Source organism: Lethenteron reissneri, chromosome 64 (genome assembly GCF_015708825.2).
Source record: "Lethenteron reissneri isolate LAM-NWPU_2019-01 chromosome 64, ASM1570882v1, whole genome shotgun sequence".
Taxonomy (NCBI): domain Eukaryota; kingdom Metazoa; phylum Chordata; class Hyperoartia; order Petromyzontiformes; family Petromyzontidae; genus Lethenteron; species Lethenteron reissneri.
Genome location: NC_083842.1, coordinates 5,196,511 through 5,214,595, shown reverse-complemented (window position 1 = coordinate 5,214,595; position 18,085 = coordinate 5,196,511). Strand labels below are relative to the sequence as shown.

Genomic DNA, 18,085 nt, shown 5'->3' with positions numbered 1-18,085 from the left:
CTGTGAGTGAGTGACTGTGAGTGAGTGGGTGACAGTGAGTGACTGTGAGTGAGTGACTGTGTGAGTGAGTGACTGTGAGTGAGTGACTGACAGTGAGTGAGTGACTGTGAGTGAGTGACTGTGAGTGACTGTGAGTGAGTGAGTGACAGTGAGTGACTGTGAGTGACTGTGAGTGAGTGACTGTGAGTGACTGACAGTGAGTGACTGTGAGTGAGCGAGTGACAGTGAGGACTGTGAGTGAGTGACTGTGAGTGGAGTGAGTGACAGTGAGTGACTGTGAGTGAGTGACTGTGTGAGTGAGTGACAGTGAGTGACTGTGAGTGAGTGACAGTGAGTGACTGAGTGACTGTGAGTGAGTGACAATGAGTGACAGTGAGTGACTGAGTGAGTGGCAGTGAGTGACAGTGAGTGAGTGACAGTGAGTGACTGTGAGTGAGTGACAGTGAGTGAGTGACAGTGAGTGAGTGACAGTGATTAACAGTGAGTGAGTGACAGTGAGTGACAGTGAGTGAGTGACAGTGAGTGAGTGACAGTGAGTGAGTGACTGAGTGAGTGACAGTGAGTGAGTGACTGTGAGTGAGGGAGTGACTGTGAGTGAGTGACTGTGAGTGAGTTAGTGAGTGACAGTGAGTGACAGTGTGTGAGTGACTGTGAGTGAGTGACAGTGAGTGACTGTGAGTGAGTGACAGTGAGTGACTGTGAGTGAGGATGTGAGTGAGTGAGTGAGTGACAGTGAGTGAGTGACAGTGAGTGAGTAAGTGAGTGACTGTGAGTGGAGTAACAGTGAGTGAGTGACAGTGAGTGAGTGACAGTGAGTGACTGAGTGACAGTAAGTGAGTGACTGTGAGTGAGTGACTGTGAGTAACTGTGAGTGAGTGACTGTGAGTGAGTGACTGACAGTGAGTGAGGACTGTGAGTGAGTGCTGTGAGTGACTGTGGTGAGTGAGTGAGTGACTGTGAGGACTGTGAGTGAGTGACTGTGAGTGATGTGACTGTGAGTGACTGACAGTGAGTGGACTGTGACTGAGTGACTGTGAGTGTGAGAGGAGTGACAGTGAGTGACTGTGAGTGAGTGACGTGTGAGTGAGTGACAGTGAGTGACTGGAGTGAGGAAGTGACAGGAGTGGCTGATGTGAGTGGCAGGAGTGACAGTGAGTGAGTGACAGTGAGTGAGTGACAGTGAGTGACTGTGAGTGAGTGACAGTGAGGAGTAACAGTGAGTGAGTGACAGTGAGTGACAGTGAGTGAGTGACAGTGAGTGAGTGACTGTGAGTGAGTGACTGTGAGTGAGTGACAGTGAGTGACTGGAGTGACTGAGTGAGTGACAGTGAGTGAGTGACAGTGAGTGAGTGACAGTGAGTGAGTGACTGTGAGTGAGTGGACAGGTGAGTAACAGTGAGTGACTAGTGACAGTGAGTGACTGTGAGTCAGGACTGTGAGTGACTGTGAGTGAGTGGACTGTGAGTGACAGTGAGTGACTGTGAGTGACAGTGAGTGACTGTGAGTGAGTGACTGTGAGTGACAGTGAGTGAGTGACAGTGAGTGAGTGACAGTGAGTGACTGTGAGTGACAGTGAGTGACTGTGAGTGAGTGACTGTGAGTGACAGTGAGTGAGTGACAGTGAGTGAGTGACTTGAGTGAGTGACTGTGAGTGACAGTGAGTGACAGTGCATGAGTGACAGTGAGTGACAGTGAGTGAGTGACTGTGAGCAAGTGACTGTGAGTGAGTGACTGTGAGTGAGTGAGTGAGTGACAGTGAGTGACTGTGAGTGACAGTGAGTGACTGTGAGTGAGTGACAGTGAGTTAGTGACAGTGAGTGACTGAGTGACTGTGAGTTACAGTGAGTGAGTGAATGTGAGTGAGTGACTGTGAGTGACAGTGAGTGACAGTGAGTGAGTGACAGTGAGTGAGTGACTGTGACGTGAGTGACAGTGAGTAACAGTGAGTGAGTGACAGTGAGTGACTGTGAGTCAGTGACTGTGAGTGAGTGCTGTGAGTGAGTGACCTGTGAGTGACAGTGATGACTGTGAGTGACAGTGAGTGACTGTGAGTGAGTGGACTGTGAGTGAGTGACTGACAGTGAGTGAGTGACTGTGAGTGAGTGACTGTGAGTGACTGTGAGTGAGTGAGTGACAGTGATGACTGTGAGTGACTGTGAGTGAGTGACTGTGAGTGACTGACAGTGAGTGACTGTGACTGAGGACTGTGAGTGAGCGAGTGACAGTGAGTGACTTGTGATGAGTGAGTGACAGTGAGTGACTGTGAGTGAGTGACTGTGTGAGTGAGTGACAGTGAGTGACTGTGAGTGAGTGACAGTGAGTGAGTGAGGTGGCAGTGAGTGACAGTGAGTGAGTGACAGTGACTGTGACAGTGAGTGAGTGACAGTGAGTGAGTGAGTGACTGTGAGTGAGTGACTGTGAGTGAGTGACTGTGAGTGAGTGACAGTGAGTGACTGTGAGTGACTGAGTGAGTGACAGTGAGTGAGTGACAGTGAGTGAGTGACAGTGAGTGAGTGAGTGACTGTGAGTGAGTGACAGTGAGTAACAGTGAGTGAGTGACAGTGAGAGACTGTGAGTCAGTGACTGTGAGTGAGTGACTGTGAGTGAGTGACTGTGAGTGACAGTGAGTGACTGTGAGTGACAGTGAGTGACTGTGAGTGAGTGACTGTGAGTGAGTGACTGACAGTGAGTGAGTGACTGTGAGTGAGTGACTGTGAGTGACTGTGAGTGAGTGAGTGACAGTGAGTGACTGTGAGTGACTGTGAGTGAGTGACTGTGAGTGACTGACAGTGAGTGACTGTGACTGAGTGACTGTGAGTGAGCGAGTGACAGTGAGTGACTGTGAGTGAGTGAGTGACAGTGAGTGACTGTGAGTGAGTGACTGTGTGAGTGAGTGACAGTGAGTGACTGTGAGTGAGTGACAGTGAGTGAGTGAGTGGCAGTGAGTGACAGTGAGTGAGTGACAGTGAGTGACAGTGAGTGAGTGAGTGACTGTGAGTGAGTGACTGTGAGTGAGTGACAGTGAGTGACTGTGAGTGACTGAGTGAGTGACAGTGAGTGAGTGACAGTGAGTGAGTGACAGTGAGTGAGTGAGTGACTGTGAGTGAGTGACAGTGAGTAACAGTGAGTGAGTGACAGTGAGAGACTGTGAGTCAGTGACTGTGAGTGAGTGACTGTGAGTGAGTGACTGTGAGTGACAGTGAGTGACTGTGAGTGACAGTGAGTGACTGTGAGTGAGTGACTGTGAGTGACAGTGAGTGAGTGACAGTGAGTGAGTGACTGTGAGTGAGTGACTGTGAGTGAGTGACTGTGAGTGAGTGACTGTGAGTGACAGTGAGTGACAGTGCGTGAGTGACAGTGAGTGACAGTGAGTGAGTGAGTGACTGTGAGTGAGTAACAGTGAGTGAGTGACAGTGAGTGAGTGACAGTGAGTGACTGTGAGTGACAGTAAGTGAGTGACTGTGAGTGAGTAACTGTGAGTGAGTGACAGTGAGTGAGTGACTGTGAGTGACTGTGAGTGAGTGAGTGACAGTGAGTGACTGTGAGTGACTGTGAGTGAGTGACTGTGAGTGACTGACAGTGAGTGACTGTGACTGAGTGACTGTGAGTGAGCGAGTGACAGTGAGTGACTGTGAGTGAGTGAGTGAGTGACAGTGAGTGACTGTGAGTGAGTGACTGTGTGAGTGAGTGACAGTGAGTGACTGTGAGTGAGTGACAGTGAGTGACTGAGTGAGTGGCAGTGAGTGACAGTGAGTGAGTGACAGTGAGTGACTGTGAGTGAGTGACAGTGAGTGAGTGACAGTGAGTGACAGTGAGTGAGTGACAGTGAGTGAGTGAGTGACTGTGAGTGAGTGACTGACAGTGAGTGAGTGACTGTGAGTGAGTGACTGTGAGTGACTGTGAGTGAGTGAGTGACAGTGAGTGACTGTGAGTGACTGTGAGTGAGTGACTGTTAGTGACTGACAGTGAGTGACTGTGACTGAGTGACTGTGAGTGAGCGAGTGACAGTGAGTGACTGTGAGTGAGTGAGTGAGTGACAGTGAGTGACTGTGAGTGAGTGACTGTGAGTTACTGTGAGTGAGTGACAGTGAGTGACTGAGTGAGTGGCAGTGAGTGACAGTGAGTGAGTGACAGTGAGTGACTGTGAGTGACAGTGAGTGAGTGACAGTGAGTGAGTGACAGTGAGTGACAGTGAGTGAGTGAGTGACTGTGAGTGAGTGACTGTGAGTGAGTGACTGTGAGTGACTGTGAGTGACTGAGTGAGTGACAGTGAGTGAGTGACAGTGAGTGAGTGAGTGAGTGACTGTGAGTGAGTGACAGTGAGTAACAGTGAGTGAGTGACAGTGAGTGACTGTGAGTGAGTGACTGTGAGTGACAGTGAGTGACTGTGAGTGACAGTGAGTGACTGTGAGTGAGTGACTGTGAGTGACAGTGAGTGAGTGACAGTGAGTGAGTGACTGTGAGTGAGTGACTGTGAGTGACAGTGAGTGACAGTGCGTGAGTGACAGTGAGTGACAGTGAGTGAGTGAGTGAGTGACTGTGAGCGAGTGACTGTGAGTGAGTGACTGTGAGTGAGTGAGTGACAGTGAGTGACTGTGAGTGACAGTGAGTGACTGTGAGTGACAGTGAGTGACTGTGAGTGAGTGACAGTGAGCTAGTGACAGTGAGTGACTGAGTGACTGTGAGTTACAGTGAGTGAGTGAATGTGAGTGAGTGACTGTGAGTGACAGTGAGTGAGTGACAGTGAGTGAGTGACAGTGAGTGAGTGACTGTGAGTGAGTGACAGTGAGTAACAGTGAGTGAGTGACAGTGAGTGACTGTGAGTCAGTGACTGTGAGTGAGTGACTGTGAGTGAGTGACTGTGAGTGACAGTGAGTGACTGTGAGTGACAGTGAGTGACTGTGAGTGACTGTGAGTGAGTGACTGACAGTGAGTGAGTGACTGTGAGTGAGTGACTGTGAGTGACTGTGAGTGAGTGAGTGAGTGAGTGACAGTGAGTGACTGTGAGTGACTGTGAGTGAGTGACTGTGAGTGACTGACAGTGAGTGACTGTGACTGAGTGACTGTGAGTGAGCGAGTGACAGTGAGTGACTGTGAGTGAGTGAGTGACAGTGAGTGACTGTGAGTGAGTGACTGTGTGAGTGAGTGACAGTGAGTGACTGTGAGTGAGTGACAGTGAGTGACTGAGTGAGTGGCAGTGAGTGACAGTGAGTGAGTGACAGTGAGTGACTGTGAGTGAGTGACAGTGAGTGAGTGACAGTGAGTGACAGTGAGTGAGTGACACTGAGTGAGTGAGTGACTGTGAGTGAGTGACTGTGAGTGAGTGACTGTGAGTGAGTGACAGTGAGTGACTGTGAGTGACTGAGTGAGTGACAGTGAGTGAGTGACAGTGAGTGAGTGACAGTGAGTGAGTGAGTGACTGTGAGTGAGTGACAGTGAGTGACTGTGAGTCAGTGACTGTGAGTGAGTGACTGTGAGTGAGTGACTGTGAGTGACAGTGAGTGACTGTGAGTGACAGTGAGTGACTGTGAGTGAGTGACTGTGAGTGACAGTGAGTGAGTGACAGTGAGTGAGTGACTGTGAGTGAGTGACTGTGAGTGAGTGACTGTGAGTGACAGTGAGTGACAGTGCGTGAGTGACAGTGAGTGACAGTGAGTGAGTGAGTGACTGTGAGCGAGTGACTGTGAGTGAGTGACTGTGAGTGAGTGAGTGACAGTGAGTGACTGTGAGTGACAGTGAGTGACTGTGAGTGACAGTGAGTGACTGTGAGTGAGTGACAGTGAGTGAGTGACAGTGAGTGACTGAGTGACTGTGAGTTACAGTGAGTGAGTGAATGTGAGTGAGTGACTGTGAGTGACAGTGAGTGAGTGACAGTGAGTGAGTGACAGTGAGTGAGTGACAGTGAGTAACAGTGAGTGAGTGACAGTGAGTGACTGAGTCAGTGACTGTGAGTGAGTGACTGTGAGTGAGTGACTGTGAGTGACAGTGAGTGACTGTGAGTGACAGTGAGTGACTGTGAGTGAGTGACTGTGAGTGACAGTGAGTGAGTGACAGTGAGTGAGTGACTGTGAGCGAGTGACTGTGAGTGAGTGACTGTGAGTGAGTGAGTGACAGTGAGTGACTGTGAGTGACAGTAAGTGACTGTGAGTGAGTGACAGTGAGTGAGTGACAGTGAGTGACTGAGTGACTGTGCGTTACAGTGAGTGAGTGACTGTGAGTGACAGTGAGTGAGTGAGAGTGAGTGACAGTGAGTGACAGTGAGTGAGTGAGTGACTGAGTGAGTGACAGTGAGTGACAGTGAGTGAGTGACAGTGAGTGAGTGACAGTGAGTGACTGTGTGAGTGACAGTGAGTGAGTGACAGTGAGTAAGGGACAGTGAGTGAGTGACAGTGAGTGAGTGACAGTGAGTGACAGTGAGTGAGTGACAGTGAGTGAGTGACTGTGAGTGAGTGTGAGTGAGTGACTGTGAGTGACAGTGAGTGACTGTGAGTGAGTGACTGTGAGTGACAGTGAGTGAGTGACAGTGAGTGAGTGACTGTGAGCGAGTGACTGTGAGTGAGTGACTGTGAGTGAGTGAGTGACAGTGAGTGACTGTGAGTGACAGTGAGTGACTGTGAGTGAGTGACAGTGAGTGAGTGACAGTGAGTGACTGAGTGACTGTGCGTTACAGTGAGTGAGTGACTGTGAGTGACAGTGAGTGAGTGAGAGTGAGTGACAGTGAGTGACAGTGAGTGAGTGACTGAGTGAGTGACAGTGAGTGACAGTGAGTGAGTGACAGTGAGTGAGTGACAGTGAGTGACTGTGTGAGTGACAGTGAGTGAGTGACAGTGAGTAAGGGACAGTGAGTGAGTGACAGTGAGTGAGTGACAGTGAGTGACAGTGAGTGAGTGACAGTGAGTGAGTGACAGTGAGTGAGTGACTGTGAGTGAGTGAGTGACAGTGAGTGAGTGACTGACATTGATTGAGTGACTGACATTGAGTGAGTGACTGTGAGTGAGTGACTGTGAGTGACTGAGTGAGTGACTGTGAGTGAGTGACAGTGAGTGAGTGACTGTGAGTGAGTGACAGTGAGTGAGTGACAGTGAGTGAATTAGTGAGTGACAGTGAGTGAGTGACTGTGAGTGAGTGACAGTGAGTGAGTGACTGAGTGAGTGACTGAGTGAGTGACTGACAGTGAGTTAGTGGCTGTGAGTGGGTGACTGTGAGTGAGTGACTGTGAGTGAGTGACTGTGAGTGAGTGAGTGAGTGAGTGACAGTGAGTGACAGTGAGTGAGTGACTGTGAGTGAGTGACTGAGTGAGTGACAGTGAGTGACTGTGAGTGATTGACAGTGAGTGAGTGACTGAGTGAGTGACAGTGAGTGACTGAGTGAGTGACAGTGAGTGAGTGACAGTGAGTGACTGAGTGACTGTGCGTTACAGTGAGTGAGTGAGAGTGAGTGACAGTGAGTGACAGTGAGTGAGTGACTGAGTGAGTGACAGTGAGTGACAGTGAGTGAGTGACAGTGAGTGAGTGACAGTGAGTGACTGTGTGAGTGACAGTGAGTGAGTGACAGTGAGTAAGGGACAGTGAGTGAGTGACAGTGAGTGAGTGACAGTGAGTGACAGTGAGTGAGTGACAGTGAGTGAGTGACAGTGAGTGAGTGACTGTGAGTGAGTGAGTGACAGTGAGTGAGTGACTGACATTGATTGAGTGACTGACATTGAGTGAGTGACTGTGAGTGAGTGACTGTGAGTGACTGAGTGAGTGACTGTGAGTGAGTGACAGTGAGTGAGTGACTGTGAGTGAGTGACAGTGAGTGAGTGACAGTGAGTGAATTAGTGAGTGACAGTGAGTGAGTGACTGTGAGTGAGTGACAGTGAGTGAGTGACTGAGTGAGTGACTGAGTGAGTGACTGACAGTGAGTTAGTGACTGTGAGTGGGTGACTGTGAGTGAGTGACTGTGAGTGACTGTGAGTGAGTGAGTGACAGTGAGTGACAGTGAGTGAGTGACTGTGAGTGAGTGACAGTGAGTGACTGAGTGAGTGACTGAGTGAGTGACAGTGAGTGACTGTGAGTGATTGACAGTGAGTGAGTGACTGAGTGAGTGACAGTGAGTGACTGTGAGTGAGTGACTGAGTGAGTGACTGTGAGTGAGTGACAGTGAGTGAGTGACTGTGAGTGACTATGAGTGAGTGAGTGAGTGACTGTGAGTGAGTGACTGTGAGTGAGTGACTGTGAGTGAGTGAGTGAGTGACAGTGAGTGACTGTGAGTGACTGTGAGTGAGTGAGTGAGTGACAGTGAGTGACAGCGAGTGAGTGACAGTGAGTGACAGCGAGTGAGTGACAGTGAGTGAGTGAGTGACACAGAGTGAGTGACAGTGAGTGAGTGACAGTGAGTGAGTGACAGTGAGTGAGTGACAGTGAGTGACTGAGTGACAGTGAGCGAGTGACAGCGAGTGAGTGACAGTGAGTGACTGAGTGACAGTGAGTGAGTGACAGTGAGTGAGTGACAGTGAGTGACTGAGTGACAGTGAGTGAGTGACAGTGAGTGAGTGACAGTGAGTGACTGAGTGACAGTGAGCGAGTGACAGCGAGTGAGTGGCAGTGAGTGAGTGACAGCGAGCGAGTGACAGCGAGCGAGTGACAGTGAGTGAGTGACAGTGAGTGACAGTAAGTGAGTGACAGTGAGTGACAGTGAGTGAGTGACAGTGAGTGAGTGACAGTGAGTGACAGTGAGTGAGTGACAGTGAGTGAGTGACAGTGAGTGAGTGACAGTGAGTGACAGACAGTGAGTGACAGTGAGTGACAGTGAGTGACAGCGAGTGAGTGACAGTGAGTGACAGCGAGTGAGTGAAGCGAGTGAGTGACAGTGAGTGACAATGAGTGACAGTGAGTGACAGTGAGTGAGTGACAGTGAGTGAGTGACAGCGAGTGACAGCGAGTGACAGTGAGTGACAGCGAGTGAGTGACAGTGAGTGACAGTGAGTGACAGTGAGTGACAGCGAGTGAGTGACAGTGAGTGACAGTGAGTGAGTGACAGTGAGTGACAGTGAGTGAGTGACAGTGAGTGACAGTGAGTGAGTGACAGTGAGTGAGTGACAGTGAGTGAGTGACAGTGAGTGACAGACAGTGAGTGACAGTGAGTGACAGCGAGTGAGTGACAGTGAGTGACAGTGAGTGACAGCGAGTGAGTGACAGTGAGTGACAGCGAGTGAGTGAAAGCGAGTGAGTGACAGTGAGTGACAATGAGTGACAGTGAGTGACAGTGAGTGAGTGACAGCGAGTGACAGCGAGTGACAGTGAGTGACAGCGAGTGAGTGACAGTGAGTGACAGTGAGTGACAGTGAGTGACAGTGAGTGAGTGAGAGTGAGTGACAGTGAGTGACAGTGAGTGAGTGAGTGACTGAGTGAGTGACAGTGAGTGACAGTGAGTGAGTGACAGTGAGTGAGTGACAGTGAGTGACTGTGTGAGTGACAGTGAGTGAGTGACAGTGAGTGAGTGACAGTGAGTGACAGTGAGTGAGTGACAGTGAGTGAGTGACTGTGAGTGAGTGTGAGTGAGTGACTGTGAGTGACAGTGAGTGACTGTGAGTGAGTGACTGTGAGTGACAGTGAGTGAGTGACAGTGAGTGAGTGACTGTGAGCGAGTGACTGTGAGTGAGTGACTGTGAGTGAGTGAGTGACAGTGAGTGACTGTGAGTGACAGTGAGTGACTGTGAGTGAGTGACAGTGAGTGAGTGACAGTGAGTGACTGAGTGACTGTGCGTTACAGTGAGTGAGTGACTGTGAGTGACAGTGAGTGAGTGAGAGTGAGTGACAGTGAGTGACAGTGAGTGAGTGACTGAGTGAGTGACAGTGAGTGACAGTGAGTGAGTGACAGTGAGTGAGTGACAGTGAGTGACTGTGTGAGTGACAGTGAGTGAGTGACAGTGAGTAAGGGACAGTGAGTGAGTGACAGTGAGTGAGTGACAGTGAGTGACAGTGAGTGAGTGACAGTGAGTGAGTGACTGTGAGTGAGTGAGTGACAGTGAGTGAGTGACTGACATTGATTGAGTGACTGACATTGAGTGAGTGACTGTGAGTGAGTGACTGTGAGTGACTGAGTGAGTGACTGTGAGTGAGTGACAGTGAGTGAGTGACTGTGAGTGAGTGACAGTGAGTGAGTGACAGTGAGTGAATTAGTGAGTGACAGTGAGTGAGTGACTGTGAGTGAGTGACAGTGAGTGACTGAGTGAGTGACTGAGTGAGTGACTGACAGTGAGTTAGTGGCTGTGAGTGGGTGACTGTGAGTGAGTGACTGTGAGTGAGTGACTGTGAGTGAGTGAGTGAGTGACAGTGAGTGACAGTGAGTGAGTGACTGTGAGTGAGTGACTGAGTGAGTGACTGAGTGAGTGACAGTGAGTGACTGTGAGTGATTGACAGTGAGTGAGTGACTGAGTGAGTGACAGTGAGTGACTGTGAGTGAGTGACAGTGAGTGAGTGACAGTGAGTGACTGAGTGACTGTGCGTTACAGTGAGTGAGTGAGAGTGAGTGACAGTGAGTGACAGTGAGTGAGTGACTGAGTGAGTGACAGTGAGTGACAGTGAGTGAGTGACAGTGAGTGAGTGACAGTGAGTGACTGTGTGAGTGACAGTGAGTGAGTGACAGTGAGTAAGGGACAGTGAGTGAGTGACAGTGAGTGAGTGACAGTGAGTGACAGTGAGTGAGTGACAGTGAGTGAGTGACAGTGAGTGAGTGACTGTGAGTGAGTGAGTGACAGTGAGTGAGTGACTGACATTGATTGAGTGACTGACATTGAGTGAGTGACTGTGAGTGAGTGACTGTGAGTGACTGAGTGAGTGACTGTGAGTGAGTGACAGTGAGTGAGTGACTGTGAGTGAGTGACAGTGAGTGAGTGACAGTGAGTGAATTAGTGAGTGACAGTGAGTGAGTGACTGTGAGTGAGTGACAGTGAGTGAGTGACTGAGTGAGTGACTGAGTGGGTGACTGACAGTGAGTTAGTGACTGTGAGTGGGTGACTGTGAGTGAGTGACTGTGAGTGAGTGACTGTGAGTGAGTGAGTGACAGTGAGTGACAGTGAGTGAGTGACTGTGAGTGAGTGACAGTGAGTGACTGAGTGAGTGACTGAGTGACAGTGAGTGACTGTGAGTGATTGACAGTGAGTGAGTGACTGAGTGAGTGACAGTGAGTGACTGTGAGTGAGTGACTGAGTGAGTGACTGTGAGTGAGTGACAGTGAGTGAGTGACTGTGAGTGACTATGAGTGAGTGAGTGAGTGACTGTGAGTGAGTGACTGTGAGTGAGTGACTGTGAGTGAGTGAGTGAGTGACAGTGAGTGACTGTGAGTGACTGTGAGTGAGTGAGTGAGTGACAGTGAGTGACAGCGAGTGAGTGACAGTGAGTGACAGTGAGTGACAGCGAGTGAGTGACAGTGAGTGAGTGAGTGACACAGAGTGAGTGACAGTGAGTGAGTGACAGTGAGTGAGTGACAGTGAGTGAGTGACAGTGAGTGACTGAGTGACAGTGAGCGAGTGACAGCGAGTGAGTGACAGTGAGTGACAGTGAGTGACAGCGAGTGAGTGGCAGTGAGTGAGTGACAGCGAGCGAGTGACAGCGAGCGAGTGACAGTGAGTGAGTGACAGTGAGTGACAGTAAGTGAGTGACAGTGAGTGACAGTGAGTGAGTGACAGTGAGTGAGTGACAGTGAGTGACAGTGAGTGAGTGACAGTGAGTGAGTGACAGTGAGTGAGTGACAGTGAGTGACAGACAGTGAGTGACAGTGAGTGACAGCGAGTGAGTGACAGTGAGTGACAGTGAGTGACAGCGAGTGAGTGACAGTGAGTGACAGCGAGTGAGTGAAAGCGAGTGAGTGACAGTGAGTGACAATGAGTGACAGTGAGTGACAGTGAGTGAGTGACAGTGAGTGAGTGACAGCGAGTGACAGCGAGTGACAGTGAGTGACAGCGAGTGAGTGACAGTGAGTGACAGTGAGTGACAGTGAGTGACAGCGAGTGAGTGACAGTGAGTGACAGTGAGTGAGTGACAGTGAGTGACAGTGAGTGAGTGACAGTGAGTGACAGCGAGTGAGTGACAGCGAGTGAGTGACAGTGAGTAACAGTGAGTGAGTGACAGTGAGTGACAGCGAGTGAGTGACAGTGAGTGACAGTGAGTGACAGTGAGTGACAGTGAGTTAGTGACTGAGTGACAGTGAGTGACAGTGAGTGAGTGACAGCGAGTGAGTGACAGTGAGTGACGGTGAGTGAGTGACAGTGAGTGGACGTGGAGACGGAACATGCGGGAGGGGTCGCGGTGCGGCAGCGACGGTGGAGGGACGGCAGCAGCAGCCTCGGGGCTCCACTCGGGGCCCTCTGTAATATTTCGTCTGCATACGTGTACGCCATCGTAAGATCGAAATATCGTAAGTCGGACCATCGTAACTCAGGGACTATCTGTATACATATTTTAATGGTATATAATTGCATTTACAGGAATCAAAAAACACGCTGAGGTTTGCCATCACAACCCTGTACAACCTGAGCCTGGTGCCGGAGCTGAAGTCGTGCTTCCACCAGGAGCTGGCGGCGGACGTGATGGCCTGCTACCTGGACGTGCCCGACGCTCCCTGCAAGCTGTGCGCTCTGGAAACGCTGGCCAGGATCTCCACTGAGCAGGACCTGGACATCATCTGTAACGCACAGGGTAACCCAGCAGATTCCTTCACAGTATGCAGCTGTCTGTATGTCAGCGGGAACTCGCATCTGCAGCCTGCCTGGGAGGCACCACACCGGTGCCGCGTCGCCACTGCAGTCGGCGCTTGTTGGCCGTGCCCGTGGGAGGGTCCCGGGCACTGGGTCAGATTGCTGCCTCGTCCATCATCGGCAGCATTGTCGCTGTTTTCCCTGCGGATGCATTTGCGCAAATCTGACCAACTGGTAGTAGTGAAACGGAGACAATTGTAGGTAGACTTCGCAACCGTGAAAATTGGTGATTATAACATGCTGATGAGCCCTAATAAGGATAAAACCGGTCCACAGTTGTCTCCGTTTGTTTCGCTACTGCTGGCAGTCGTTACATTTGCTCAAATATATTTGATTGTGCCCTAAGATAAGGGGACCACCAAGTGGTGCTGTGTAATTGATATAAATTGATGCCTTCGTCATGTATATGTGTAAATACATGGTGACAAGGATGATGATGGTCATGAATGCGATAATAATGATAGTGTAATAAAGGACTCGACCACGATGTCTGGCTTGGTGTCCTTTATTCGGTTCTTCTCTCTTAACCCGCACGGCTGTCCTTCTATAAGACTCTATACTGACACTGATACTGCTCTCCTGCAGTTTCTCCCCTCGTCGTTCTCTCAGCCTCTCTCTCCTCTCGTCGCTCTCGTAGCCTCTCCCTCACACACAGCCTCGCCGGCTGTGTTCCCCGCAGCTCCTCGTCCGCCTTCTCTCCAGCCGCCCCACCGCTGTCTTCTCTCGCAGCTCCGCTGGCTGCTCCCTTAGCTGGCCACCGCTGGCCGCCGCTGCCACCCCTTGGCTTTGCCCACGTGGCCTTACTCTGGTCCAGTCCCACTCGTTCTCCCTTCCTCTTCCGGTCTCCTCCCTTAAGAACCTTAACCTTTCCTCCCACGTCACCTAACTCCACCTCTCCGTGACGTCACATCCGGGAGGTCGCCCGCGCCCGCATTACACCACCCTCCCCCGTGGAGAAAAACCCAGCCGACCTCGGCTGAACAACACCAACAGTAATGCGGGCGAACCCGAGCGTAACACACCAAAGGACACCAAGCATGCAATATAACAGTAAGAACAATCAACACAACTCAACAATCAATAACGTAGCAGAAGCAGGCAATAAATACACAGTAAGAACAATACAACATAACAATCAACGAAACACAAGGGATTTAGAGCGTGTGCGGGTCGCCGGCCCGTCCCGGACGGTCGGCGGCCCATCCGCGGAACGGGAACGTGATTGAGTTTGAGGAGCGACAGGGTGAAATCCCCCTGTCGCTGTTGGAAGTCCACCAACGTCCCGTGTCCTTGAAGGATCAGTCTTGGGCTTGTCCCGCGGATGCGTCTGCAGCGGGGTCGGAAGGGCTGCAGGGCTCGAAGGACCCGCAGATCTGGCAGGCACCCTCCGAGCAGAGCGCCTCGTCCCCTCCGGTGTCAAGGCCGGCCTGCCTGGAACAGGTACGACAGGCGCTCTAGCAAGATCAATGGACGCAGGCGGGGGAGAGTCGGCAGCAACAGACCCCGGCAAGGCAACATTGGGAGATGATGCATCATGTAGGGGAGCAACATACGGTTTCAAGCGCGACGTGTGAACAAACCAGCGGCGAGAACCAATTTGAACACGCGCCGACTGAGGATTAGGAACCTCAATGAGGCGGACAGGCCCTCGCCAAGGTTTGTGAAATTTGGGAGAGGTACCCGGCCGCACCTGCGGGCAATGGAGCCAGGCCAGGTCCCCAACCTTCCAGGGGCACTCCCCTTTGGAACGCCGTGCGTACCTCTCATTTCGGGCCTGAGCTTTGGCCGTAGCCACACGGGCACTCTCCCGCGCCTCCGAGACCCGGCGAACAGTGTCCCGAATGTAGTCAGGAAGCGGTTTACAAGGTCCCCTCACACCGGTTCCCATCTGCACATCCATTGGCGGCACGTTTTCCCGACCATACATAAGGTAAAATGGCGAATAACCCGTAGCCGCATGAGGAGTCATCCTGTACGCCGAAAGCACCCCCGGGATGTGCAGGTCCCAATCCGATTGTTGCTCACTCACCGTGTGGCACAGCATGGCAGACAATGTCCGGTTTAGCCGCTCAACCATACCATCCGTTTGCGGATGGTATGGGGATGTCCGGACCTTCTTAGTCCCTAGGCCCGCGCATACTTCCGCCAATAATTTCGAAGAAAAATTTCGGCCCTGATCCGTAAGGAGTCTCTCCGGCGCACCCTTGTCCATAACATATCCGAACAAAAAGGCGTCGGTAATGGCCGCGGCCGATTGATCGGGCAACGGCCAGGCCATCGGCCAACGGGAGAGGTACTCAACCCCGACCAGCAAATATTTATTACCCCTCGCCGAAGGTGGGAAAGGTCCCAAAATGTCCAGTGCCACCAATTCATTGACCCGAGACACCCGAATTGACTGTAAGGGTGGCACATAAGGATGTTTAGGAGGCTTACGCCGGGCACAGTCAGGGCACGCGCGGACGTGCCCCACGACATCCGTCGACATGCCGTGCCAAAAATAATGACGTTGCAACGTCAACAAGGTCTTCTGCACACCCAGATGTAATAGCGTGTCACAATGGAGAGTTCTAATCAACTCGTATCGGAGGGACGCAGGCACCACTAGACGCCAGTGTTCCTGGAGACTTTCCCTCCACATAAGCAGACCATCTCGGACCGCGGTTTCCGGCGCACCCTCCGTAACCGGACCCCCAACCTCCACTTTGGATCGCTTCCGCAAGGACACTAACGACTCATCCATCATTTGCTCCCTTATCCAAACAGACCGTGGCAGATTCAAAACCCCATCAGTCGGCCCCGGTTCCACAGTAGCATCCGACTTCTCCACAGCCAATACCACCGGCTGAGGGGGGGGTAGGCTGGGCGCACATCTCTGCGTCCCCGACGCACATTTGCAAGGGGAGCGCTGCGGCAACCTAGAAAGTGCGTCTGCGTTCGCATGGCGCACCCCTTTACGATGGTGAATTTGAAATGAAAATTCTTGCAGCGTGTCCAACCAACGCGACAGCTGGCCGGAAGGTTGATCCATTTTAAGGGCATATTGCAAGGCCGCATGATCCGTACGTACGATAAAGGAACGGCCGTACAGGTACGGTCGAAACTGACGTAGGAAAAAAACAACGGCTAAGAGTTCCCTGCGAGTGACACAGTAGCGTGTTTCCGCGGGCGACAGGACCCGGCTACCATACGCAACGACGCGCTCTACGCCCCCTTTAGACTGAGACAACACCGCGCCAATACCTGTGTCGCTCGCATCCGTATCAAGAATGAACGGTTGATTGAAATCCGGATAATCCAATGTTGGGGCGGTAGCCAACAGATTACGCAGACTCTGAAAGGCCGCCTCTTCCGGCGGTCCCCACGCAAACTTACGTCCCTTACCCGTAAGGAGGTGCAAGGGCCTCGCGATGGTCGCAAAATTCGGTACAAATCTTCGATAATACGAGGCAAATCCCAGAAAGCGACGTACATCCCCCACGGTGACCGGAGTCGGCCAATCTCGGACGCACGCCGTTTTTTCCGGGTCCGTAGACACCCCCTCAGCACTCACGATGTGCCCCAAATAACGGACGGACCGTTGCAGTAGGTGACATTTCTTTGGTTTAAATTTCAAGTTCGCGGAGCGCATCCTCGCGAACACCGTCTCCAGCCGCCTTAAATGTTCATCAAATGTGCGGCTGAAGACGATGATATCGTCCAAATATATGAGACATGTCTCCCACTGCAACCCCGTCAAAACGAGTTCCATGAGCCTTTGAAATGTGGCAGGGGCCGCATTCAGCCCCATCGGAAGGCAGTTAAATTGAAACAACCCCTGCGGCGTACGGAATGCGGTCTTCTCCCGTGAGGGCTCGTCAAGGGGAAGCTGCCAAAATCCCGAAGAGAGGTCCAGTGTAGAGAAATACTTAGCCCCCGACAATGCGTCGAGGGAGTCGTCCATACGCGGCAGGGGATACGCATCTGCCACCGATATCTTATTCAATTTCGAAAGTCAACACAGAATCGCAATTTGCCATCCTTTTTCTTAACCAAAACCACAGGCGCGCCCCATGGGCTGTTCGACGGCGATATAATATCCGCAGCCAACATATCCTCCACTGCCCCCCGAACGTGTTCCCGCTCGGCCGGACTCATTCGGTGCGAATTCAACCGAATAGGGGCAGCGTCGCCTGTAGCAATGTGATGGTGAAGCAATGAGGTGCGTCCCAAATCCAAATCATTGGAGCTAAACACATCGGAATACGTCAATAACAATTTATGAAGCGCACCCCGTTGATCCACAGACAGGGAAGAATTTCCGTCACATAAGCTAGCAATCCAGCGGTCATCCGAAGCCACAGGCTCGGAAACACCAGCAACCACTCCCTGGCTATGCGAACAATCGTGAGCCGTAAATGCCGTGGTGGCATGTGCCACAACCGTGCCGGCTGGGACACAGACATTTTCCGTACCCGCATTGAGCACCTGCAAAAACGGTAATTGGTCTGGCCGGACGATGGTCTGCGCTCCGACCAGCGCCGATCCGGCCGTTATCGAGGCTGAAGGTGACAACAAGATCCCAACCGCTCCCAGCCGACCAGGCAGGGGCTTCCGATACCGCAGGGGAATAAGCATCTGTGAACCAGGTGGAATATCAACAGATGCCACGGATAGCGCCTGCACTTGTACGGCCGAAGCAGGTCGCCCCCAGGGCGACGGCAGAAACGAAATTTGACGGCCACCCGGCAGTTCAATACAATTCTCATTAATTTTGATCAAAATAGGCATCTTAGCCAGAAAATCAGTGCCCAATAAACAGGGAACTGCCAAGGATCTTGAAATCAACACAACGCCCGAGGCCGACACATCCCCAATAGATATTTTAGCGTCCACCTGGCCCACGATGCCCATACTACCCCCGTTCGCAGCGACGCACGACCCGTAAACCGGACGCACGGCCCCGGGTGGGATGCCTAACAGATGAAAAATGACATCCGAAATAATAGTCGCGGACGCCCCGGAATCGACCAAAATGCGCACGTCCACCCCTTGTATAGACCCCGGCACGGTGGACGAACCCGTAGCGGCCGCAACAACCCTCCGTGCCAATTTGCGCCACTGCGTCACAGAGCGACAAGGCCCCGTCGAAGGTCCCTCTTTAACAACAACACTATGACCGCACAACGAAGGTGATGGGTGAGGTGTAAAGCCTTGCCGGGTGTCTGGTGCGTGCCGACTTGCCTGTTTCGGTGGATCCTTGGGCGGCTTGGCCGGTAATGAGGCCTCCTGTTGTGGCGGACCCGGGATGCGGGCCCAGCAGTCCTTCGCGTAGTGGCCCTTCCGTCCGCAGCGGAAGCAATCGGC

At 52.0% G+C, this 18,085-nt stretch overlaps 1 protein-coding gene across 3 annotated transcripts in view; it reads left to right on the top strand.

Moving 5' to 3' along the window:
* Positions 1-18,085, top strand: part of LOC133359253 (uncharacterized) — a 351,541-nt gene that overhangs the window by 270,745 nt on the left and 62,711 nt on the right. The window contains exon 6 of one of the 3 annotated variants that reach the window (XM_061577730.1): positions 12,554-12,680. The exons of 1 other annotated variant lie outside the window; for it this stretch is intronic. In XM_061577730.1, coding sequence (XP_061433714.1) covers positions 12,554-12,680 — 127 coding nt within the window. Of the gene's footprint in view, positions 1-12,469; positions 12,681-18,085 lie in introns of all 3 variants that reach the window. One more of the 3 variants, XM_061577729.1, reaches the window with a different exon arrangement.